At 38.8% G+C, this 27,781-nt stretch overlaps 1 protein-coding gene across 2 annotated transcripts in view; it reads left to right on the top strand.

The window, feature by feature from the left end:
• The first annotated feature begins 2,706 nt into the window (after positions 1–2,706).
• The window catches only part of ndufs3 (NADH:ubiquinone oxidoreductase core subunit S3), a 130,165-nt gene continuing 105,090 nt past the window's right edge, over positions 2,707–27,781 (top strand). The window contains exon 1 of one of the 2 annotated variants that reach the window (XM_035417523.1): positions 2,707–2,840. In XM_035417523.1, coding sequence (XP_035273414.1) covers positions 2,786–2,840 — 55 coding nt within the window. In that variant the 5' untranslated portion in view covers positions 2,707–2,785. The remainder of the gene's footprint in view (positions 2,841–27,781) is intronic. The other variant, XM_035417522.1, reaches the window with a different exon arrangement.

Below are 27,781 nucleotides of genomic sequence, written 5' to 3'. Positions count from 1 at the left end.
ACGTTTAGTACGCTTAGGAACTACACATACCGGTACTGTGCTCACGACGCACGCTTATATCGTCACGGCTCAGCTGGAACACGCTTGCGTCCTTCTACTTCTTGTGTCACTTTGATATCGTATTTCAATTTAAAATTACTGGAAATAACAGATTTGTAACTATTAAGTTATATTGTTTATTTCACATCATAATTGTACGGTCGTGATGACAACAGGATTTCCTTTCAGGGATCTATAAAGTACAGCCACAGACCGTATAAAAGAGTACAACCTAACCTAACCTAACTAACTTAAGACGTAATTTCAAATGGAATATAACGTCATATATATTTTTATCACAACACAACAACAATATAGCTAGCCAGCACGGTTTTCGATAAATTACCGACAATATATTGTGGCGATCTTGCCTGTGCATAATGTAAATAATTGTGTTAACTTGTTAGCGGTTAACTTGTCCCGCTCCGCGATCGTGTAAATACTCGTTATGACCGGTGTTATTTTAAATGTGTGTAGCCTGCTAGGAATCGCTTACGTAGCGCTAGCAGCCCCTCGGGTTTATGATTTGTACCGTCACGTTTCTGTCATTAGCCACCTAGCCACTACTGCTGTGTTGTATTCCCTGCCTGTCTCCCCTGTTTTCCCTGTTTTGTGTGTGTCTCGCGCTGCTGTATTCCCGCTGTATAAAAATTATCCGACCTTTATGTGGTGTGACGTTAAGGCTACGTCCTGCTGTGCCTTGGTAGCCAATCACGGCGAATGGGGTTTTGACAAAGGCAAGTTTCGCCCAGCTATCTTTTGTCAGTCTACGAATTGCTGTTGAAGGGATGTCACAAATAAAGCGAAGCTCCCCGGGAGCGATTCGAAAGCAGCCAAGTCCGTCTCCGTCGCTGCTTCCTCGCGAAACCGCCACAATATTTACTACTTACTATGTTTTAATAAAACTATTTATTAGAAATTGTCTATCTCTTGCCTACTGCACCTGTCTTGTCTAAGTGCGCTGTGATTCTGATTTTCACAATCTGTGTAGGCATATTCCTTTGTAAGTGCTGTGAGCAGACTGAAAGTCTGTTACACCGAAGCCTTGCGAAACGAAGTTTCGTTACATCGTGCACTGTACAGCATATGGTTTGTAATGACAAATAAACCTGACTTTGACAGCTAGCTAGCTACCTGGTGATCCAGCCCTTCCTAACGTTAACGTTAGCTAACCGAAACTTTATAAACGATATCTTTCATGCTGGCACTGACAGTCCCGCTAATCTAAACTGGCTGTATATGACCTGCTCTACATGGTTGGATTTGGAATGATTTTCTCCTTTCTTAACTTAACATTATTGTCCTGACCATTGAAAAAATGCATTAAGCTAACCAGTGACACCGCATTTGTCGTGGGTACAGCTAGCCAGCCACCGGTGTTGGGTACATTTGGCCCTATCTGCTGGTCCAGAGTCAGTTATTTTCTTCTCCTACTAATGGTTAAAGTTAGGACCTGGGAAGGGAAATTGATCCCAGACCAGCAGTTAGGGGCAGCCAAGGCACCGCACTTGGCGGGTAGACTTACAAGCACACGTGGTTGTGACGTGTATACGTGCGACTGATTGATTTAGTGTAGTTCAGGACCACCAGCATATCGTAAATCGACATAAATCCGTTTTTTTCCCTCCAGAGATTGAAATAAATATAACCAAGCACATGCTACGATAGGGAATGACGGTCCCAAAAAACGTGAGAAATCTTTTATTTTTAATCGCTATAGATATTTTACAATCAATGATTTTAAAAAAGTCAATAGGATTTTAACAGTAGCTTTGTCCATATTTTTTACAGTCTTTGGTTGCATGTAGAGGGAGTGTCGCACGTAAAAACTGTTTTGCATTCGTACTTTTTCTGTTCACAAATGTTAATAAAGCAATTCAGATCACAAAACACATGTAGGTTTTAATTTACAGACGTGACCCTCCCCCCTCACGAAAATCTATATCCACAAACACAAGGTTTTTTTTTTTTTTTACAGGTTCAACTTACAGAGTTTACAAACACGAACCAGTTGCAAGCACAAGTAATTGCTAACAAGTACAAAATACTTTTGGCACTAATTTTAGCCCATACTAGTTCGCTCCACACAGTTCTGTGATCCATATGCAGTTCAGTAACCATGGAAGTTCGAACTACTTTGCGGTCGTGTTCCTTGTAGGTTATTCGTCACCTGTGTGTTCCAAAAATAAGTCATATGGTGAGTCATATTTTGACCAACCAGAGTCTAGTGTTGAATAAATCAACTCGGCTACAACTTCGTTATCGAGTTGTGTCAAGTAAAATCACGCATTGAGTCTTATTCTTATGTGTATTTCGGATATAACTGGGTTGAAAATGTGACTGTAAACCCCTTAGTTTGATAGAAAAGGCAGGAGTTTTCCCATTATAGCCTATAGGGAAATTTAGAGCTGCTGTTTGAGAGCTATTGGTTTCTGCAACTTCTTACTCCTCCTGCCCAACATAGTAACTTGTTAGCAACTTACTTTTTAAAAACACATAACGGCTTCTGAATTCACGGTTGAGATATTAATGGTGTAATTTATCTCGTAGAACAAAACCTGAAACTGTATTCGACATACGTTAACCACAGACCTTATTTTCGACAGAAAACGAAATGCCAATGGGAAAAATGTATTGGAAATTTTCCGAGGGATACCAATGACGGAAGTAACTCCAGAGTTGGCCTACAAAAATACGTAATCACTGTGCGTTAGCCTTTTCATCTTCTTAAATTGACCCTGAAAATATGGCGGCTTCCTTCGTTCGTCTTCTCTGTGGAGGGCTGAGCAGGAGTTTTAAGTGTAAGTGGACAGATAATATTAATGTTCTTGCAGTAGTGTCTTCGAAAATTAATGCTGTACGTTATTACTGAAGACTACACATGATTAAGTCTAGAGTAATGTGGAAATATGTGATGTCGCTCATGTTAGAAATCGTTGACCTTCTATCTCTTCACCTAGCCCAAGTTATTTACCGTTAGCTTGCTAGACTATCTAGTGTGCAATGGCCAAAAAAACTTCAGGATGAAAATAAAGCATTTATATACGTTTATTACAAACATTTACAATACAAACTATTAGAAACTATCGACTAAATGTGTATGCGCATTAGCAATAGTAACGTAACTCTGGTCCAATATAGCAGGATATGCTAAGTAGATTTCTCGCCTGTGACAATATTCCATGTCTCTGCCGGTCACACAGCATTGTTGCCGACGATAGGGTTAGGCTAAGTTAACTTTAGCTTAACTGGCTACCAATAGTCAGTGCTAGTGTACTTGAATACACAAGGGAACCAGACGTCAATGAACCAGAATGTCATGACTGACAGTCGTGTGTTCTCATTAAGGTTAAACATCACTGGCTAATTTGACGTTGTCGTAAAATTTCTTCTTACCGTGAAGAATGCCGGACTTGTTTAAATTCCGGACAGATGCAACTGCTGAGCAAATCTGTCGGTGTTTCCGTCGCACTTTCGACACGAGCATTATCGGAAGCGCTGTCCTAAAATTTCTCCATATCGTGGGTACCACTTGACCTGCAAGCGTAGAAACGTGTCACGTGAAAATCACGGCGACACAAATGCATCGATAAATACCATCTTTGGAAAAAAGAAAGCTATAGACTGTTCTGTTACCGCGATTAGGTCAATCACACGCTCAATCTATTTATGATGCCATCATAACGCGGAGTGTTTGAAACTATAATACCACCCGCTACCAAAACAAGGGGGAAAAGAAAAGATAAAGTGTAGGCTACATGGAAGGTAGGAACTTTTAATAGACCCACTAGTCTGACTGACAACTTCGGGACAAAACTGCCTAACTTTTTAGTGACTAAATCTGAAAAGTAACTTTAACATCCAGTGAGCACTAGTGACTTACTAGTTCAGTATTTTATCATTATTTCTGCAGCCTACTTGAGTATATTTAATGTACTGAAACTTGAAAAAAAGTTCAAGTATAAGCTTAAGTATATTTTCCTGATGTGTATGATAGTTCAAAAGTGAACCAAGTGCACTTTTTTATTTTAAGGAAGTATGCTATATTAGTATGCTTATAAAACTCTCAGCTACTGACTGCACAGACAGAGTTGTTATTATTGAGAAGTCATTGAAAAATACATGATAATAGGACAGCACCTTATTCATGTATTCCCACCCTCAGTGAGAACCTTTTTCAGCCAATCTTGACATTCTGTAAGCTTTACATCATTTTATTTTTAGCCAGTTACTAATCATGTTTGAGGTGCAAATCAGGTTTTACCTCTTCTGTACCATTATATATGTATGTTCTATTTACATTCCATATGTAGAGGTTACATCCATGCCGCATGGGTTATAGACCTGTCACACTCCAGCATGACACCCCTGGGAGGGAGATGGTTGGTTGCCACATGGAGAGAGAGCGCACCCACACAAAACATGTCAAATAAACTGCCATCTTCACCCTTCCCCCTCACAGGTTCTGGGCAAAAACAAACTAAAACAAGCTAAAATGACAAAGACAACAAGTAAAACGGCAAGACCACTTTCCTGTGCGTCACCCGTAGCTGGCCTGCTTTCCCAGCCAGCTCCAGCTCCTCCAGCAGGCAAGCTGAGGATTACTTCTTTGGTTCAAGCAAAAACGAAAGACCATCTCCAAAATAAAATGACTAATATCATAAACATGCTCTCAATGTGAGCTCCTGGTCTCAGCCACAAACTGGAGAGCAGGACACCTTTAAACACCTGGGCTGATTAGCTAACGCAGCTCAGGTGCATGTTCTCTCTCCACCAGCTGGTGCAATAGAGACCAATCCACCTCTCCGGCAGATGGAATGCCAAAAGTTGCTGTTTAGCTGCTTAGCAAAGTTTGAGTAAGCCAACCTATTCTGATTTGGAACCAGGAGATAATGGTCGAAATTTAGAACAGGACAAAACCACAACTTATCCAGTCCTGCTCAGATCAATTAAGCCATGCCATTGTTGTGAATTAATGATGCACTCATGCGTTATTTTTTTTCTTTCGTTTGAGTAACAGTTATTTTACTGCTGTGATTGGCATCACAAAAATGATCTTCCCTGGTTTTATTTAGCTAAATAAAACTTCTATATACTGTCAATATTTCTTAAGTACAGCATAAGCTGCGTTTCCACTGCAGGAACCTTCCCTAGGAACTAGGAACCTTTTGAGGAACTGAGTGCGTTTCCACTGCAGGAACCAGGGTCTACATTAAGTTCTGGGGACTTTATTTTACCCCCAAAAAAGGTCCTGCTCGGGGGGTAGTACTTTCCAAAAGTACCAGAACTTTTGGGGTGGGGCGCAAGCGCTGAATATTTATGATTGGTCGACTACTCGCAGTATTTTATTTCAACCGCCATTTTTAAAAAGCTGCGGCCGCAAACCAATTTATTTTCATTATAATATCTTGAATTCAAACTTGTATGTTATGCGGCGCAGTAACCTACTTTTGGTTATAGCCTGCCAACGTCTTGGAACAGATGAGAAATTAAGATTGAGGATTATAACGTGCGCTCTTCTGTTCTTTTCTTGCTTTAGTATTCGTTTTATAAAATGTTAAGCATTCGTGCTGGGACAGCATATTACGTACCAAAACATTCAAATGGTTTAATTCGGTTGCTGAATATTTTCTTCCGGGTTTTCTTTGTTAGTCCGTTATAATTGACTCAAAACGTTTGACTTCTAGTTATGTGAGGTATGCGGTAGTGCTGCGTAATTTACATTGGGGATACAGTAAAAGGAAACTAGAAATCACCTTCCACACTTTTTGTCAGGGTAAAATAACAGGTTAATTCTAGTAATCGTCCCTTTTGCTTTTTCAGACTGCCATAATTTCACACTGCGATTCCTCAATTCCACAAAAAGACCAGGAAGAATAGACATATTTATGGTGCATGGTTCGCATCTAGAGGGCACACTCCGCTGCTCCGCTAGCAAGTAACTTTCAAGTAAAGAAAACGGTGGCTGTACCACTGCAATATTAATTTACATTTTCACGCAAGTCCGAGTTTTCATTCTACTTATTCTTGTCTTTTTGTGATTAGCCTATATTGGAAATGACGGTAAGAGTCAAATTAATCAATTCAACAGCAAATTGTTTACGACGTGTGCATGTTTTCTGCTGTTGTTAACCAGTTATTTGTAGTATGTAAATGCATTCTGTCGCCTCGGATGTCAAGACATGAAAGTGAATGGTCCCATAAAAACATAATGAATGTGTTTGAGAGGATATATAAAACAGTTACAATCTGTATATTGGCCTGTTATATCCTGTTTGTTGCATGACAACGGTCCAAGTCGAACTACCAACGAGAGTTTTGCTTGACAACGGTAAATAATATGCCCAAACGGCCGCGGAAGAATATTTCAATTTCAGGTGATTAAGTCGATAAAAATCAATAAATACTAAAGCAACCATATATAGTCGTTGTATAAGTGGAATAAACCCCTCCGGCTGTCCCAGTTATTGGAAAATAATGTACTTCGTTGGTAGTATGGGGTTACAGAAGAAATCATAGGGCAGATGGACCGACGACGTCGCTTTTACATACGTCAGTGGGCTAATTTGCCTAATCTTCGCGGATCTTTAGACCGCGGTGATGACGCAGACAACAATGGGCTGAAGGAACCTTTTAGTTCCTTGAAAAGTAGTTCCTGGGTGGAAACATGGCTATAGTGTGTTTAAGCTATTTAGCCACAGGTTTAATAGGAAATTAAAACTGGCCTGTTTAGGCAGTGTTTTATTTTAATTCCAATGGAAGACAATTTAAACAAATTCAAATAAATTTCTCTTATGGAAAAAAGTGATAGCCCAACTCTGTTCCTCCTGCAAAAGAATGTCTTGTGAGAAGCATCTGATTAGTGTATCTTAATCCTCTTCTTCCTCTATAGTCTGTAGACTATGCAAATTGTCAGTATGCCCTGTGCAGTGCACAAGGCTTTTAAAGGAAATCAAGAGGTGATTGGCTATTAACAAATGCACCTGTACCACACCCTCGGATAATATATTCCGTATAATCCAGCCCATTTTTCAGGCACGCTGCACGTTTTGCACTGTGCACTCCTTGCCTCTGGTCACAAATACCAACATTCATAAGCCATGCCATTGACTGCACCCATCCTCTGTGCAACATTGATTCCGGAAAATATAGAGCTCATGGACTTGGTGTGAAAAGCTCTGTATCCCCCAGCCTCCCCTTCCTGCCGTGTGCAGTCTTCCCAGCGCATTCTTCATAGTTAATTATCTCTGTTCGTGATATGTCAATGAGAATTTGTTTTCAAGGCAGCCTGCTCCCATAAAATTCCTTATTGAAAAATGGCATTCAATGGTCAAATTCTTTAACTTAATTTGCGATATGTCAGCAGTTCTGACTGTTTATCACAAGGATGATAAGCAGCACTATACTGAACATATACCATTTGGTCTCTCACCTCAACTGTGACCTGCTAAACCCATTTTATTTGCTGAGATAGATCCCCTGTAGAATTTTTGCTACATTCGGTTCTACTCCGACTTTACACTAGGTTGGGCAGTGGAGGATGGGCTCCCCCTCTATAGCTGGGTTCCTCTTGAGATTTCTTTCCATTGTGGAGTTTTTTCTCACAACCGCTTGAGGGTTTTCTCCCCACTGGGACTTTTTTATTTTTTTTGTTACCTCATGTACTTGTTATTTGGGGGTTCAGGCCTGGTGTTTGCTCTATTTTCTCTGTTTCTTGCCTTTGTGATAGTTCACTTAAAAAGCACTATACAAATAAAATTGAATTGAATGAACGTGTACTGCAGTGTGCAAATGCATAAATTCTAAAGGGAATCTTCAACTGAGTTTTATAGGCTTATTTGTGACAACCATGATGCGTGTAGCCAATTTCAATTTAGCTATTAAGATTTCTTGTCATTAGTCGTTTGAGATTCTTGACTCCTTTAGACAATAATTTTGACTAAAATGGCCAGTCAGACTACCTCTACTTCAAAAACTGCTGACAAGGACATTGTCTCCTTGCACCTCCTAGTGTTGTTGGTGACTACTGCTGACAGAGTTTTCTAAAATTGTACCATGTCATTCTACTGTCAATATTTGGGACTAAATATGGAATAAATATACAACCTTACCATTGGTTTTACACATAGAGATGTCCCTTTTGAGACTGAGTGGTCATTATCTTGGACAATCCGTTTGTGAAATATACTCATTTGTGACGCCTGGGTACCTTCCAAAATAGCTGTGCGTAATACCACATGCTGTTTACGTTGTTACCCTTTTTAGTACAATCTGGCTTGTTTGAAAACTATTTTATCCAGTAGGTGACAGTATAAGCTTCATAACGATGTATAACGTGTCTAATTTGACTTTTGGGAATATTGTTTTGTAAGCCAGCGTAGCCGACAATTGTCTCATCACTACCTTACGCATTCACTCTGTGATAGAAGCACCAGGCGAAACGCTGTTGATGAGTCATGCCATTAAAAAAAAAAAAAATCCTCATTATACCACTAACCTATTTAAAGACACTGAGTTTCAAAAATAACAAATATAGCCGAAATATTTTGAGCATTAATACTTACATAGCGATGATGAAATGTTATCTGTGTTCAGTAGATAGAGATAGAGACAGAGACAGTAAATCAATGTTGAACTTCCATCCTCTTATGTCTTACTCCAGGAAACGATCTCGGTCAGCTCGGTCCATCAGCAAACATATGGCTTAGCTATGCTCTGAAGTCCTCTATAATAATAATCAGTGTTTCCTGTGGAATTAATCTCTTGGTGTCGTGGTGGGTGTCCGAAAGGGGGGGGGGGGGGCATGTAGCAAAGGCAAAAAAGTTTAAGACTGTGAAAACGTAACCTCTTGAGACTTCTTAAAGGTTTCTTTTTTTAATATCTAAATCTATCTTATAGCTCTGACGAGCTCTTGATACAAGGAATAACAGTTTGCAAGAGCTAAAAGGTAGTTTTAGATGTACTTTAAAACCATAAAAGGTTTGTTAACCTTTGTATTGTTTGTAAATATTGAAGCAAAATAGGCCTGTATTTTGAGTTATGGTGGCGTGAAAACAATTAAAAGAGCACATTGTCCATCTAGAAGTTCTATCTTCAAGAATAGAGCACTATATAACCAAAATTGATACTCAAGAAAAGTAACATATTGCACTTTAAAAGGGACACTTCTGCTAAATTAACTCAATTACCATGACAAAATAGTACTTAGAATGTATTATCTTTTTATTTAACAATATAATTTGAGCTGGGTCCACATTCAAAGCCCTCTCTCTCTGTCTCTCTCACACTCAGTGAGAGAGTTTACATGCATTGTCCATGCAAAAAAAAGTAAAAAGTGAGAAAAATGGCTTTAAAGATTCTGTTCTGTTACATTCTAATTCTACTGAGAATTAGATATGATACAAAATTTCCTAACTAACTTAGATGCTTGATTAATGTCTTTTTTATTAGCTAGTTTTATCTGTATTCATTTCTGGACACTGCAGCAGCTTGTGAGACTGCTCCTCTCGTTATAATCATAATCGTCATTAGAATGCAGCCCTCTTTGTCAGCTGTAGCAACTGTAGCCTTACTCTCAGTTTTGCTAGCTCACTACATTCACAAAACCTTAAAAATAAACACTTTCCCTTTCGTTTTCATGGGAAAAAATCACCATGTTGTAGTATGGAAATGGAAGTAGTTGAATCACTCAAACATTTTAAATGCCCTAAAATATATATATATATATATATATATATATATATATATATATTTTTTTTTTTTTTTTTTGGTGTTTTGCCAACAATTTGCGGCCGCGACATCTGATGGGCTTCTCCAGGTCACCATTTTAATCATATGTATTGTACCATTATAACAGAAGCTCTAGATTTAAAAAAAAAAAAAAAAAAAAAAGGTAGGCACATAGCCTACGTAGCTCAACTGGAACAGGTTCCGCTTCGGCTGAAACAAACACTGTTTATTTTCAGATAACGTTACATTTTTATCATATTTATTTTTTACTTGTCTGATCAGACAACTGCATGAGGCATTCCACTTGCCCGAACAGAGTTAGGATCCGCCAGTTGTCATCACCGAATGATAGTTAACGCCAGTGCTTCAGATGGGCAGGAGCTGTCGGGAATTGTATATGAGTACCGACTCTTCTTTTGCTTACCAACATTAATTTATTTTAAACAGTATGTATTTTGAGGAGTAGGTACCGGCACTTATTTGGTCCAATTAAAACACTGGTTAACACTATGGTATTTTTGTAATATTTGAAACGTCGCTACCTACCTTTTCCTTGTCTTGGCTGAAGAAAAAAAAGTGATGCTTTGACAGACCGTGCGACATTCGCGCGCTGCAAGTCTTCCGACCGCCTCTGAAAGGAGCAAGCACGGAGGCCTAGGCTCTTTTTTGAAAATAAATATGTGGATCCGACGGTATGGATTTGAAAGCGCATTTAGGCAGAAATATTTTGAAAGTTTAACATTTTTAATTTATGAATTTAACATATAGGCTATATACAGTATATATATATATATATTTTTAATTTTTTTAATTTTAATTTTTTTATTTTATTATGGTGTGGCGGCAAGGATTTTGCCGCGGCGCCACGCCAAAACCTTACCAGTGGTAACGTTGATAATAATATTTTCCAATCATTGATATCGTTTTGTCAGATGCAGTGTCTTTTACTGCTATCACAGAGTGAGTGTGTGAGTTAATGCGACGATGAGAACTTTCGGTTATGCTGAGCTATGAAACACTAAACAGATTGTGCAAGACCATATATGACCACTCTGTCTCAAAAGGGACATCTCTACGCGTAAAAACCAACGGTGAGGTTTTGTATTTATTCAACGTTTAGTCCCAGATATTGACTGTTGAATGACATTGTATAATTTTTTGAAAACTTTGTCTTGTTTACTTCGTTATTCAGCGAGCACCATTTTCACTTCTGTATTGGCATATCTTAGGGCTGTTGTTGGGTTTATCTTGTTTCTATGACGGAAAATGATTTTTGAGTGGTGAAAGAATATTTTTATGAATGCCAGATAGACAGTATTCTCCATTAGGTCATGGGTGGGGGGTGTAGTTGCAGATGAGACTGCAGGGAGGGGGTGCTTGTTAAATGAACGACCAGAACGACAATGGTGGCACTGCAAAACTCCATATTCGGCATAGTTGTCGTGTACTGTCTACTAATGAAATTAAAACAAGGCGTTTCTGTTTTCAACTCACACTTTGATTGCAGGAGCAATGAATGTCTGAGTTGAACAATCTAGGCATGCCAGCATGCCGATCACTAGGGGGTTTGCGCTAAGAGGTTAGCTTTTTAACTGTTTGGCGCAATTTTCTTTCTCTAGATTGCCACCCACGTCAATTTCACCATATTTGATTTTCAGCAGTTTAGAATTTTATGAAAAACACATTTTAAACATCATCTTGTGAACTGTTGACTGGATCAATATGAAATTTGGGATGTATCATCATCAGAGTAGGATGACCAAAACTTAAGTTAGCTGTCAGGTCAGACAATACTGTAAACAAAGAAATTTAAATAAACAAAATTGGAATGCTTAAAAACATGCTGTCAGTAGTCTAATGAATGTTCATGTGGGTGTAGCTTTTTTTATAAAATCACATTTTCCTTGTAGACATGCAACACTTGCATTGCTGACTAAGAGCCTAATTTGGAATACAACAAATATGCAAATAGCCAATTTGGCTGTGGCTAATGGAAAGCCATATTATTTACAGTACACCCTACTTCATCAGATGAACAACTTTGCCTTAAGAACCAAGATCACCAACCATTTAAATTTTCCAGCATTTAGAATTTTTAACAAAAGCAACTTTCGCGATCTTGTCCTAGGCAGTGATGATCTGGCAATATGACACAGTAAGCAAATGCTACTAGGGCCGCCTGACGATAGACCACTCAGAATGTATTATTACTTTGATATAAAAAGGAAAATTACTAAATTGTGTCTTACTATTTGTATTCATAAAACCTATTTCAGCAACCAAAAACATTTTATATTGGCTCTCTTTTTTATATTTTTTAATAAACAATGTTAAGCACCAATAATCCCCGCATCGCTAATCTGCTCCTTTGAGCAGTGATAGTCCAGTCATAGCCTAGCAACCATTGCTAGACAGTGGACCTCCATTAAGCTTTAACATAACCTAGCATCACATAATGATGAGAACAGGCCATTCAGCCCAACAATGCTTGCCATTTTCCTGACTAAATTAGTGTTCTTGTTACCTACAGACTAGATGGTATCTAACATTATATCAAGCCTAGTCTTGGAAAATCCCCTGAGTTTGTGCCCCTACTATGTGACCTGGCAGGCTATTCCACACATTGCCTACTCTTGGAAAAAATTGTGTGAAGAGTCTTCCTAATGTCTGTACGGAATTTACCTTTTGCTAATTTCTATTTATGTCCCCTCGTTCAGAACAGAACTCAACCTGTAGAATCTATTGTAGTTCACTGAGGCTTTTGTATTCATAAAGGAGATTGATGGTAAATGGACTGCATTTATATAGCGCTTTTATCCAAAGTGCTTTACAATTGATGCCTCTCATTCACCCATTCACACACACACTCACACACCAACGGTGAAAGGCTGCCATGCAAGGTACCAATCAACTCGTTGGGAGCTTCGACTTTGACACGCCCAGGGCGAGGGATCGAACCGGCAACCCTCCGACTGCCAGACAACCACTCTTACCTTTATTTATTTATTTTTACGATTTTAACCAATACATAACCCCTCATGCAAACCCTTTTTGTTCACAGGCCCCTACCTGGAAATACTAAGTTTAGCCTTGGAATTGATATGGATTAGTTGGTAGTCCCTATTATAGGAGGAACAAAATATTTTCACTTCCTAAAAAAATGTCTTCACTTGAGTATGAAGAATGCTTCTGTTTTTCTTCTTAATTAAAATTCTGTTAGCTGCTCTTGCTTCCAATTGCGTTCAGGAAAGAAAGAGTCGAATTTGATGGTGAAAGACAGTTTAGCTCTTTAATTCTTGGTTACAGATCTGTGTGGTCTTATGAGCTTCTCCAGTCTAACACAACCCATCATTGAAAAATGGCACAGCTTAAGTACAATCTCTTAACAATGGGGTCTGGCCAGGAGGAAAGGCTTCGTGCATGTGATAATTCACTCCTTCCCTGGTTCTTTTTCCTGGCTAGATCAATGACTCTTCACATATTATAATTTCTGTTCACCCAGGGTTGCTTTCCAATGGCTCTCGGCACCTAAGTCTCGGGGGAGAGCTTGCATTTGAAAGGGTACTCAACACCCAGACCGGAAACAGGATGGGTGTGGGGACTTAAACAGATTATAACTCTGAAACTTTAAATAAGGTACATTACTAAAAAAAACACCAAAACACCAAAATCTAACAAGTATATCTCCAAAATCAAAAGTGTCAGCTCCGGTATATCACCTTACATTACAAGAAGGTTGTATGGAGTAACCACATTGTAGAGCCTGTCGTGTCTAGGAAACGACAGACTTCCACGCCAATCGTCAATCTGTAAAAAACAATTTCACGAGGGAAAAGACACAACAGCAGCAAGCTCTTCAGAAAGTTCAGACTTTATTGCACAGGTGCACAAAGCCGGATCAATTCAGCAGAATTGAACCCCGATTGTCAGTTTTGCATACATTTTATACACAAATTGTGCCCACAACCCCCCTTTGACATATTCCTAAAAATACCAGCCATCTGGTCTTTTTGGCACAGTAAAAAGTTTCAATTTCCCGTTCGTGGGTCAGTTTGACTTTCTTGGCACAAAGATGATTTTCGGTCCTTATGATGTTCTTAATGTATCAATAATTAATCTTATTAGTGGACAGGTGCCCCAAAACTGATTTTTGGTTCTATTGATGTTCTTAATTAATCTATTGATGTTCTTAATTAATCTTCATCAGTGGACTGGTACCCCAATTTTCCCTTACTTTGTACTTTCCCACTATGCACACACGTCATTGCTTTCTGTATTTTTCCATTATACATACAAGTTCACAGAGTTATAGCCTCCTGTACTTTTTCACTTTATTCAGGTTACACATGGGTCACTGTAAAGTATTAGTTTTCTAGCATATTTCTAAGTTTTCTAGCATATTTCTATTGGGTAATAACGTTTTGTTAGTTTTTTGGATTATATTTTTAGTAATATATGATTCGTTTTTGGTTAGTGTTATCTGCTGGAATTATTATTTGATTAGTTTTTTCTGCTTAGTGAGTAAGTATGATTTTTCTTAAGCCTTCTGCATTTGCCTTTTTTCTACAGTGGATACTGTGGTTTCTTGCGTTACCATACGCTTTGCTGCAACTACTGATATAGAGTTATTGGATTACATATTGATTATATTAGTATATAGTTATACATGTGATATATGAGTGTATATAATTTTTATCATGAAGCATTGAGAGTTTGGAGGAAACAGTCTGATCAACATTGACAGGAATACCCTTTAACAAAAAAACTTTAACATGTGACGTCATCACACTCATGGGGAGTCTCAAAATTCTCCTACAAGCCATGTAAATTGAGCATAACATTGCTTTATAATGTCAGCAAAAATATCAGCAGAGTACCTGATGGAAATATGTTTAGAGAACTGATGTTGGTAAATAAAACTTATTTATTTATTTTATTTTGATGACATGAGAACCAATTGAAATGAAAAATGTTTTTGCAATAATTCTAAAATAGAATGAGAATTACTGTTGGTATTGTAATGCCTGTAAAACGTTGCTTACAATGCCTTAAAGTATTCAGACCCCTTCACTTTTTCCACATTTTGTTACATTACTGCCTTATTCTAAAATTTATTAAATTCATTTTTATTCTTATCAGTCTACACACAATACCCCATAATGACAAAATGAGAACAGGTTTTAAGAAATTTTTGCAAATGTATTAAAAATAAATAACTGAAATATCACATTGACATAAGTATTCAGACCCTTTGCTATGACACACAAAATTGAGCTGAGGTGCATCCTGTTTCCATTGATCCTATTTAAAATGTTTCTACAACTTGATTGGAGTCCTTCTTAAATGGAAGAAGTTTGGAACCACCAGAGCTGGCTGCTCGGCCAAATTGAGCAATCAGGGGAGAAGGGCCTTTGTCAGGGAGGTGACCAAGATCCCAATGGTCACTCTGACAGAGGATCAGAGTTCCTTTGAAGAGATGGGAGAACCTTCCAGAAGGACAACCATCTCTGCAGCACTCCACCAATAAGGGCAATATGGTAGAGTGGCCAGATGGAAGCCACTCCTCAGTAAAAGGCACATGACAGCCCGTTTTGAGTTTGCCAAAAGGCACATAAAGGACTCTCAGACCATGAGAAACAGGATTCTCTAATCTGATGAAACCAAGATTGAACTCTTTTGCCACAATGCCAACGTCTAGAGGAAACCAGGCACCGCTCATCACCTGGCTAATAACATACCTACATTGAAGCATTGTGGTGGCAGCATCATGCTGTGGGGATGTTTTTTAGCGGCAGGAACTGGGAGACTAGTCAGGATCGAGGGAATGATGAACAGTGCAAAGTGCAGAGAGATCCTTGATGAAAACCTGCACCAGAGCACTCAGACTGATTTGAAGGTTCACCTTCCAACAGGACAGCGACCCTAAGCACACAGCCAAGACAACGCAGGTGTGGCTTCGGGACAAGTCTGTGAGTGTCCTTGAGTGGCCCAGCCAGAGCCCGGACTTGAACCCGATCGAACATCTCTGGAGAGACCTGAAAATAGCTATGCAGCAATGCTCCCCGTCCAACCTAACAGAGCTTGAGAGCATCTGCAGAGAAGAATGGGAGAAATACCCCAAATGAAGGTGTGCCAGGCTTGTACCGTCATATCCAAGAAGACTTGAGGCTGTAATTGCTGCCAGAGTTGCCTCAACAAAGTACTGAGTAAAGGGTCTGAATACTTATGTAAACGTGATATTTCAGTTTTTTATTTTTAAAGGAGTACCATGGTGATTTTCACACTTTCTCGGTTTTATGTGCTATTTGCACAAGAGGCATTGAAGAAACACAATGAGCAAAGTATTAAATATGTCCGTTCTGTATTTTTGGAGAAATATGCGTTTTAAATTCATCGTCCTATTTTCAACCGGTTGAGAAAGTTGTCATTTTGCTGCGTCACGAATACAGTAACCACTCCCATTTCCACGCTCCGTAAAGAAATCTGACAGGACACACCGTCCTGCTGTTCAGACAATGCAAATATTTGACTAACGTTAGGTTCACTTAGAGTGCCTTTAGATTATTTCTGGTTATATTCATTTAGCTAGCTAGCTAACGTTAGCTAGCTAGGAGGTTTGCTTTCATAAGGCAATGTTATCGATAACGTTAGCTTGCTAGTTTGGTTTTATGATGACGTTATAGTTGTGCTTTTATCTTAACTTGGCTAGCTAGATAGCAAAAATTATAATTGGATATAAGTCAACGTCCTTACCTTAGCTATCTATCGATACTTGATATACTACTAAGCTAGCTAGCTTGTGAAAATTCAGTCTCCCAAAGAGAGCGCGTAGCATGGGGGTAGCTATGGTAACGGGGCACGGTCTGTCAATCATAGCTAACTGACAGTTCTCATTACCACGCCCAGACGGTTCGGGTGAATTTTTATAGTGGGAAGTTTAGGCTTAGAAAAATACGTTTTAAAGTACATTGAAATGACTGAAGAATAAAAAAATTATGCACATTTGTTTTGTTGTTGCCTAAAGACAACTGGGAAGTGTCACGTTCAACCACCATGGTACTCCTTTAATAAATTTGCAAAAATTTCTAAACCTGATTTGACTTTTTCATTATAGTGTATTGTGTGTAGATTGATACTGCACTGTATATCCCTATACTTATAATTGTCAGTTTAGTAGTACAATGTATAGGGTAAACGTCCCTAAGCCCACGTACCATATAATCCCACTTGCAACTTCTGAGTCAAATTTAAAAAAACTACATCATTTTTTGCCGTGTGATGTTTTTTCAAATGAAGCTGCTTGTTACGTAAATTACACTTTTTATTGTAAGTCAATCACATTTGTCGATATTGAGTTATTGAAGCATATGTGTGGCATGTGCCTGCTGATCCCAGAAGAAGTTGCAAAAAAACTTAGGTGATTTTGGTACCCTCAGATAATAACATTTTTTGTATATTTCTACTCCTGTTTTTGGAAAGTACTCACTTGTTATCAAAATTTAAGTGATTAGTGTTTTGAATGAGACATATGTTAGAATATTACCTGAATTAGAAATATTGTGTCTTTTGAAATCAAAATATGAGTTTTAGCACGCTAGCAAACAGACCACATGCTGCATCAATACAGTAGCTACATAGTATGGTTCATTGCAATGACATAAAGCATGATAAGCATGTATAGTTTATATTTTTGTATGCAGTTTATATTATTATACTGTTAAATAGACAATAAATGTGTATGTTTATCTTTATTTATTTTTTAATTAACATTTTTACCTGGTGGGCTTAAAGGGGACTCTAGCAAAAAAATCACACTGTCTGAGGTGGATATAAATGAGTATAGCTAATTACTTCTCTACATGATCAATTTATACTTTTCATATTATGTTAGTGCACCATATATAGATTTATTTCATATAGTTGTTTTTTAATGTCATGTGAGTAGAATCAAATATTCTGTCTTTTAACCATAAATTCGCTGATGTTCCCTTTAAGCCCACCTGTTCCCATTAAGCCCACTTTACTGTGTTTCAATGGGGATTTTCTCCCTTTTGACCTTTGAACCATTTTCCTCCCTAATTTTGATCTCACCTGATGAATCAGCTCCATAATTCAGATAATTAATACCCATATTTAAATATCAGTGATATTGCAGCGGTCAATTGATTCTGGATAGGCCTGTGTTCTATCTTAACATTAGCAATAATTTTATAATCTTTACTTTTCAGATGAGTTTTAGTTTAAGATGACTAAAACACGAAAGAACTACAGTTCATGCCCATGCATGATAGAAGCGCAAGTTCATCCTCTGCAAAGCAGGGCAGTAGGGACCTGGACCATTCTATTTGCGCAATCATGAGGTCATTGAAAATCTACAAAAATAAGATGAAAGCCATGAACGACTTGCTAGCGTAAGACAAAGACAACCACAACATGGGCTAAAGATTGAAGCAAACAAATAGAATAAAGCTTAGACCACCCTATAACCTGTTATGTTACACTACTAAGATGGAGCATGGAGCAAATGATAGCCTTACTAAAACGATACAATCACCTCAAAGAGCATAGGCCTACGTTTAGTCTAGGAGAAAGTAGAAATTGCAGAAATATTGACATCTTTCTTGTTTATTTTGTTTAAGTTATAGGCTAATGATACATGAGCTTCAATATGTTATGACTGATGTCTCCTCATAATGAACTGTATGTTTTAATGTTACTCCACAATGAACTGAATGGTTTTAAAATGTGTTTTTACAGTGTTTTCAAACTACTATCCTAAATGTGATTAACATTTGAAAAGTTATTTAATTGTAAATCCTGAAATTGACTAATTTACTATCCTTAGAACATTAGTATTGAACTTGAAATTGTTTTTCATTCAGTCAGTCGGTCTTCAGAAATCTTCATAAAAACACCTGCACTTTCAACCAGCTGACTGGACCAGAAATTTTGACCAATTTCAAATGCCAACAGCACACCATAGGATAGAGATACAGACAAAATGACAACACATATTGAAAGATGAAGTATTGAAGAGTAATTTCCACTATAGTTTTGATTTTGTTCGTAAATAGTTTTTTGGCTACATTCCAAAGAAGACATGTTGTAAGTTTAACTTTTTCTGTGTTGACAACACAGCAAAAAGGCTGGTCATGCCTATTTCAAATGCCATTTACAGGCCATAGGATAGGAGTGGAGACAAAATGAAAATAGCTATTGAGAGCTAAGAGATTACAGATGTGAATAGAACAAGTTTGTATTGTTAAGATTTTTTAAATATATATTTATTTATCAACAAATCATGAAGTGGGCTTATTTGGAACACCCATGGGCTTAAAGGGTACGTTAGGTACCCATTAAGCCCATGCCAGACTTTTGACATATTTTGACAAATTAAACAATAAAAACATTAGAAATTGGTATAAATGAATTATTGACACTTCAAATGAGAGATTAGACTTTCATTATAACTAAAATGTTCTCACTTAAATTGGGGCAGTATACATGAAAAATGTCTGAAAAGCGGATTTGGTGGGCTTAATAGGGACGTTTACCCTACATGGTAGCATTTGTATTTCATTACAAGAACCGTAAAAAACAACGTGTAACATTAGAATAGCATTAATTCTTCCGTTTCACTTCTCTCTCAATTGCATGCCGTTCTTCATGGAAATAAACCCAGAAAGTGCACTTTCACTTTCATCTCCTGAACCATCATCTTCATCATTAGAATGAAGTATGGCATGAAGTGGCAGTTCTGCTGATAACGTTCATTTCTGAAACATGTTTCTGAAGTGTTAGAACTGCAGCAATGCATGTGTGTGTTGTGCAGCTAGCACTGTTGGTGACAAAATAGCGAAATTTAGAGAAATGTAGTCGTGGTTTTCAAATGCAAATCTGGATTTATTGTCTGTTGATTCAACATATTTGAGAGTTGCAAATCTCCACTGCAAAACAAAAAAAAAATGATCCTACGTTCAGAAATAAGGGAGTTATTGTACAAGATTAAAGGGGGTGTTATATGATGCAAATTGGTGTCATCCGGGTTCAAAGAGTTGAACAGAGACATTTCAGTTATTACTTCTACACGTCCTCTCCTGTTCCCTCACACCCTGCCACCCCAAGCCACCCTTACTATAATTTTAGTTTAAAAAGATTTCATTGGTGTTGACACTATTATTGATAGCCTTGACAGCTTCCATCCAGGCTGTCTGCACCACCCTACTTTTTTCATTCCTTCACCTCTCTGCCACCCAGCTCCACCCAATGCACCAATACCTCTCTAATTCAGGTGCAGCCCATAACATTTGTACAGGTCACCCCTGTCCCAAAAGGAGTCCAAGTGTGTTGTAAACCTGTACACCTCTTTCCTAAGCCAGCTGTATAGCCATGTGTTAAACCTCTAAATAAAACTTTGCTTCACTACCGTGGAAGGTATGACTAGCATTTTCACCTAGCTCCACAAATTTGTCTTGCAGAACCTCAAACCTACCCTTACCCATGTCATTGGTTTGTACGGGATCCCTGCCCACTCTGGCCAGGAACTTGTTTGCATGCTCCAGGAGATTTCCTACCTGGGCACCAGGCAGGCAACACACCGTATGGGATTCCTTGTTGTACGCACTTTGTGCCTACCTCTCTAATAAGTGAGTCCCCCACTATCACCAACTCCCATTTTTGGGAGGTTGTGGCCATCTGGGTGCACAATGGCTCATCAGACTATTCATGCTGTGGGTCAAGGGCCTGGTCCAATTCCTGTATAGGCTGGAATTTGTTGGACACCACAACCTCTGGAGATGCTGCCCCTGTGTGGTGCATGCCCACTTGCTCCTGGTTATACACTTTGTTGTACGTCGCTCTGGATAAGAGCGTCTGCCAAATGCCTGTAATGTTATGCCCTTTTCTGTGCTTGTGTACTACGGTCACCATACTATCTCTCCCTGACTGCTTTGTACTCCCTCCCCCTCCCAGCTGTGACATACACACCAGTTTTTTAAAGGACATGCTATTCAGAACTCTAGAACCCTACCAATTTTGAACTGTCGAGTCCAACAAGCTGGCCCTCAAGATCAAGATCTCAAGGTGCTCAAAGAACCAGAAACGGTGGCAGGCAAACTCCACCAGGAAGTGGCTTTCCAGAAATGCGATCATCCTGCAGTCCTAACACAGCTTTGGCCACATTTTTACCCCTAACTATCACCCTATATCCCCATAATTCTACTGTAAGTTTCTGTCATTAAATTACATTACATTTATTTAGGAGATGCTTTTATCCATAGCGACATATAAAAGTGCATATCAAGGTCATTGGAACAACTACAAAACGGGTTTGATAAGTTACAGTACTCATTTCGTATAGTTATTCATAGCCAAGAACACAGTCCAGCTCACGCAGTGCACATTATTCTGACCTAAGCTATGCTAAGTCAAACTAGGATGGCAGTACAAGCTACAACATTAGAACAATAATACAAAGTAAAATAAGTGCTGGAATGAAGGTACAGTTGAGGCCAAAAGTTTAGCCTAGGTGTATGTAAAGATATTAAAACTCCCTTTTTCACAACTCTGCACATTTCATGTTACCATACATTTCTTTAGGCAAGTCAATTAGGGCATCTACTTTGTTCACATCAGAGGTAATTTTAAAACAATCGATTAGAGACAGATTTTTTTCAGCTTTAATTCACTATATCAGAATTCCAGTGGGTCAAAAGTTTACATACACCAAGTTGACTCTCTTTAAACAGTCTGGAAGATTCCAGAAATTGATGTAGTGACTTTTAGAAGCTTCAGATTGAGTTAATTTTGGAGTTAATTGGCACCTGTGGCTGTATTTAAGGGCCTATCTTTAGAGCCACTGCCTTTTTGCCCTTGATGCCATGAGAAAATCCAATCAACTCAGCCAAGACCTCAGGAAAAAAATTGTGGGCCTCCACAAGTCCGGTTCCTCCTTAGGAGCAATTTCCAAACAACTGAAGGTACCACGAGCATCTGTACAAACAATTGTATGAAAATATAAAAAATCTTGGGACCACACAGACACTGTATCGTTCAGGAAGGAGGCACACATTTACAGTGCTGAATGAACTTTGGTCCTTTCAACTGAACCCCAAGACAACAACAGAGGAAGGAGTTGGAGGCGTCAGGTACCAAGGCATCTACATCCACCATTAAGAGAATCCTACATAGCCATGGCCTGAAATGCTGTCACACAAGGACCGGCATAAAAAACCCAGAATGAAGTTTGCAGGTGATCATCAGGACAAAGACCTAGCCTTTTGGAGTAGGTGTTCTCTGGTCAGGTTAGTTTGAAATAAAAATTGAACTGTTTGGCGAAAATGATCAGCCATATATGGAGGAAAAATGGTGAGGCTTTTAATCCATCCAAAGAACACCATCCCAACTGTGAAGAATGGGGGTGGCAGCATCATGTTGTGGGGTGTTTTGCTGGAAAAGGGACTGGTTCACTTCAGAAAATAGATAGCATCATGAGAAAGTAGAATTATCTAGAAATACTGAAGCAACACCTCAAGACATCAGGTAGAAAGTTAAAACTTGGTCGCAACTTGGTCTTCCAGCCGGACAATGATCCTAAGCATACCTCCAAAGTTGTAACAAAATGGCTTAAGGACAACAAAGTGAAAGTATTGGAGTGGCCATCACAAAATGTGTCGACTGAACTGACAAAGCATGTCCGAGCAAGGAAGCCCTCAAACCTGACTGAGTTACACCAGTTCTGTCAGGAGGAATGGGAAAAAATTAATGCAATGTATTGTGAGAAGCTTGTGGAAGGTTACCCCCAAGCGTTTGATTCAAGTTAAGCTATTAAAAGGAAATTCCACCAAATACTAACAGAGTGTTAGTAAACTTTTGACCCACTGAAAATCTGATATGGTACATAAAAGCTTAAATAAATCTGTCTCTTAGCTATTATTTTGAAATTACCTCTTATGGAAATAAAGTAGATACCCTAATTGACTTGACGCAGGAAATGTATGGTAACATGAAATATGTGGAGTTGTGAAAAATTGAGTTTGAATGTCTTTAGCCTAGTTGTATGTAAACATTTGGCCTCAATTATACATGTAACATGAGTAGCATGAAAGAAGGGAATTTAAGTGAAATTATCCACAGTGCTGGCAGTTAGCTCTTCAGACCACGGTGGAAGATGGGTAATGAGGGAATGGTTTGATGAGGGACAGGGAGATCGGGATGAACGAGAACCCTTTACCCGGATGGGAGGCGGTGCAATGGCGCCCTGCTACTGCTGAGTGGAGTGGTCGAGGGAGACACCAAGACCCCAACTTAAAATTACTCAAGGTGGCTCCGGACAGCTAGCAGCAGAAACTGGAAAGAAAAAATAATGTGCATTTAACTATCTAACGTTACATGTTTAAATAATAATCTCTAAGATTTTCATTAAAACAAATGTCTGTTAAGTCACTATCTATCGCCGAATTAGGTAACACAATAGTGATTGAGCCTATTATTATATTAATTTATACAATTATTATTGTAATAATTTATGATTAAAGAACTGGGTGTCTGTGGCGACATTTCCGGGAAAAAATCACAAGCGGCGCATAGTTAGTGACGCGTTTTCCATCACCCATCAGTGGTTGGTCCGCCTGAGAGGGTAGGCGGAACTAACGCAACAGGCTCGCTCTTCAACCCACTTGTGTGTGAGCGGCGTACTGTTTTTTCCGGGGTCTGCATGCGTTACAATAACAGAGAAAGGGGGGGTGGGGGGAGTTATGGAACCCTAAAAAGTTTTTGTGTAACATGAGAGATCATATTATTTGTTACCTAATGTAATTAACACATTCTAATGTCAGCTAACAATAAGAAAAAACGCTAGCTAACGCTACCGACCGGTATCAACCTCGCAAACCGTCTCTCAAATGCAATGCTACCTTGTTGCAACGTTGCAGTGTAGCTAACTAAAGGCCATTTCAGATCAATGATTCGCAACGAGACTGGATGCAACTTGCAAAATTCCAAGACGTCTGATTGTAAACGTTCTAAAACTGCACTTGGCGATTTGACAAGGTTAGTCTTTTAAAACCTGAGGGCAGGCAACGGCTCTGCTACTAGCCAGTTCAGACCGCTGCGATTTTCTCTGCAACATTCTAAAACCGTTTCGCCTCGTTGCGAATCATTGATCTGAACTGGTCTCAACGTTACCATTATTTACATTGCCATCGAGTTCATCAATATATTATAATGATCGGAATAAAGCCGGGGTATGTGGAGCAGAGCCGGGTCTGATTTCTGAAGACGTCACGCAAGAGAAAACTAAATAAAAGAATACGGCAGTATGGATTAGCATTGTTATTAATTTATTATGCTTCCTCATATGTTCCTTCAGCCTTTATGCCCTTTTTGATGAAATCTCCTTTGTTTTTGTTTTATTCTTCTTGTTCTGATTGCTAATTTAACACCCAGCTCAGCTTTATTCTCGAACAGTTTAGCTAGCAAAACCAGAAACACCAGGGGTAACATTTTGCAAGGCAGTTGTTTCAAAAATACCACACAACAATCATTCACGAAAAAGACTGCTTATTGTGCACGAGATACATAATTGCACGAGCCACAGCGAATCCCGCAAATTCTTCTCTGCAGTGTAAAGATGTTCATACCAGGCAAAAGGTGGATAAAGAACGTTTGCAGAAATTGATCATCACTAATTCTACCCCAGGTTTGCTACGGCATTTTAACCCGGCTCGGCAGTGTAAAGACATCTTGAGTTAGCCTAATGTTAGACAACGAATGAGTATGTACATAACGTTACTTTTATAACAACCGTTTTTTATTCAGTAAATAGTAAGTGTTATAGTTGGCGTGCCAAATGACTGACGTCACACAGGCGACACTGGTTGGATCCGGTTGGATCTATGGGAAGTGAGGTCCAAAAACACACCTGCAATTACCGCTTCTCGACATTGGTACTGCCAAAGAGAACGAAACAGAAATCTTCGAGATTGTAACTTTAAATAACACAAAAAAGAACTAGCAGGTGCGGAATCATTTCAGTTATAATCAACTTCTAAATAGCAATATGTGAAGGAACCCTTGTACAAGGTAATATTTTATTTATATCTCAGGACCGAATAAAACAAATCTATCTGGAGTCACATCATAATGAAGGTAATTTTTTATTTGTGTCTCAGGACAAAATAACAGCAAAATTCATCCGGAATCAGATTATAATAAACTACAGCTAACATTAGCACTTAACAGTAAATGCAGACTATATAACAACAGTTGTATTTTACTCAGGGTTATCGTTTAGGAGTGAAAGGTGATGACAATTCTAGCGGCCCACAGCCCTTGGGGGGGGGGGGGGGGGGTAGGCCTATTAGGTAGGCCCCCCTTTCTATGACTAAATTATTATGCATAGGCCTAACTAATACTCATACTAATGCATAAAACAAAGCCACAAAATCATGCAGTATTGATGAAAGAAGTGTCTATTTTCCGAGCAATAACCCCCTTCTTTTAAAAGAGAAGTGCAATGCCGAAACAAACATAAATCGGGATGCCAAAAAAAGAGTGGAGAAGAAGGAAAGAGAGGCCAGGAGCAGATCAGGAGCCCAGAATATAACAGATTTTTTTTGAAGAAAGGTGAGAGTATTAAGCTAGCTGTACAGGACAGGGTGCCTGTACAGCTAGCTTAATACTCTCACCTTTCTTCAAAATCTGCCTGGGGCTTAGCCAGCTACGAATGTTACTACGTTAACTGAATGACACTGATGTTTAATGTTACATGTGGTCAGCAGTGTAAAATAATTTCCTTCACCAGGCATTACTAAATTATCCACTAAATATCATCCACAGAAAAGATCAGTAAGGTTATAATTCGCCAAAAGATATGCTGTCAAAAAAATACAGTAGCAGCAGGACACATTTTTCCATTCTTACATGAGTGTTTACTAAAACTAAGCTGCTACGTTAGCCTGTTGACATGAGTCTTGTTAACGTTAAGCAGAGGCTAATCTTACAGCTTGCCCTCCTCCTTGCTTGTGGTTAATTGAAAAAAAGAAAACTAATTGGCTGTATTGCATCAGGCACTGTCAAGAACATAGAGGAACCGAAAAATAAAGAAAAAATGATAATACATAGTCTAAGAAAAAAGTTAACACCAATATTATTTCAGGGGGCCCAGAATTCCTAGCAATGGTTCTGATTTTACTCTAGGGAGGACAAAAAACCATAGAAAAAAACCTGTCAGCAAGAAGGCAGCCGAATTGGCTTAACTGGCTAGTTTGCTAACCTAGTGCGTAAACGAAGGAAATTCCCTCCCTTTCCCTTAACAGCAGCAAACAAGAAGACATTTATTTGTATAGCACCTTTTTGTACATGGATAACAGCCTAAAGTGCTTTACAGCAGACAGACAAAGCATATGTCAAATAGCATTTTATGATAACAGTAAAAGGGTAAAAAGTAGGAAAAAAAATTGAAGATGATTAAAAACCATTTAAAATAACGTTTTACAATTAAATGAAAAATAAAGTAAATAATAAAGTAAATAAAAGCACTTTGAGTACAAGAACAAACGTTTTAAGATGTCATGAAGATAATATAAAAATAATTATTTATTTCTTTAATTAGTCTGTGTGTAATCAAAATTGTATTAATTAAAAGCCAAGATGAAAAGATGGGTTTTTAGTTAGGGGTCCAAGCAGCAAAGCTGGTGGAACCCTATTGTATCTGTTAGGATTATTATTATTAGGGGTCCAAGCAGCAAAGCTGGTGGAACCCTATTGTATCTGTTAGGATTATTATTATTAGGGGTCCAAGCAGCAAAGCTGGTGGGACCCTATTGTATTTGCTAGGATTATTAGGGGGCCAAGCAGCGAAGCTGGTGGAACCCTATTGTATTTGTTAGGATTATTAGGGGTCCAAGCAGCGAAGCTGGTGGAACCCTATTGTATCTGTTCAGATTATTAGGGGTCCAAGCAGCGAAGCTGGTGGAACCCTATTGTATCTGTTAGGATTATTATTAGGGGTCCAAGCAGCGAAGCTGGTGGAACCCTATTGTATCTGTTGGGATTATTAGGGGTCCAAGCAGCGAAGCTGGTGGAACCCTATTGTATCTGTTAGGATTATTATTATTATTCTTATTATTTTTCTTCGCTAAAAGTGTCTGAGGCTCAGCAACCATAAGTCCTAGAGCAACCAAATTTGGCAGGTGGGTTCCTATGGCCCCCCACTACTCAGGCACTAAAAATCACCTATGTCGGCCAGATGGTGGCGCTCTAACAGGGTCATACTTTTAAAGGCTGTAACTGCCACACCATAAATCCGATCAACACAAAACTTCATCGACCGATGCATCTGAATGTGCTCTACAACTTTGCTATTGGGACCACCTATGTCCGCCATATTATTTGCCCGCCATTTGGCCGTTTTTATTACGTGGGGTGCGGAAGAGCTGTGGCTCCAAATCTAAACGGTTACGTTTAGTAAACTTCTTTACGGCAAGCGACATCCATGGCGACGCAAGTAATCCGACACCGTAGGGTCTAGTTTTTATCAGTGAGGCGACGGTCTGACAGTGCTACCCAGAGTGCATTTTAGGATAGGCTTACAAATGTTTGTTAGTAAAAGCTTTCTGAGAGGATGAATAATTACTTTTCTTTGGCATGGATCCAATTGAAGACAGTATCGGGTGAGTTTGTTAAGTAATGGTAAATGGACTGCATTTATATAGCGCTTTTATCCAAAGCGCTTTACAATTGATGCCTCTCATTCGCCAGAGCAGTTAGGGGTTAGGTGTCTTGCTCAAGGACACTTTGACATGACCAGGGCGGGGTTTGAACCGGCAACCCTCCGACTGCCAGACAATCGGTCTTACCTCCTGAGCTATGTCGCCCCAAATGTTTGTTAGTAAAAGCTTTCTGAGAGGATGAATAATTACTTTTCTTTGGCATGGATCCAATTGAAGACAGTATCGGGTGAGTTTGTTAAGTCTTTAAATCTGTCATTATGGTGAGAAAAAGCTAAACCATT

This window comes from Anguilla anguilla, chromosome 5, assembly GCF_013347855.1.
Source record: "Anguilla anguilla isolate fAngAng1 chromosome 5, fAngAng1.pri, whole genome shotgun sequence".
Taxonomy (NCBI): Eukaryota; Metazoa; Chordata; class Actinopteri; order Anguilliformes; family Anguillidae; genus Anguilla; species Anguilla anguilla.
Note: the sequence above shows the minus strand (reverse complement) of the source record. Positions and strands in the feature narration are given on the sequence as shown.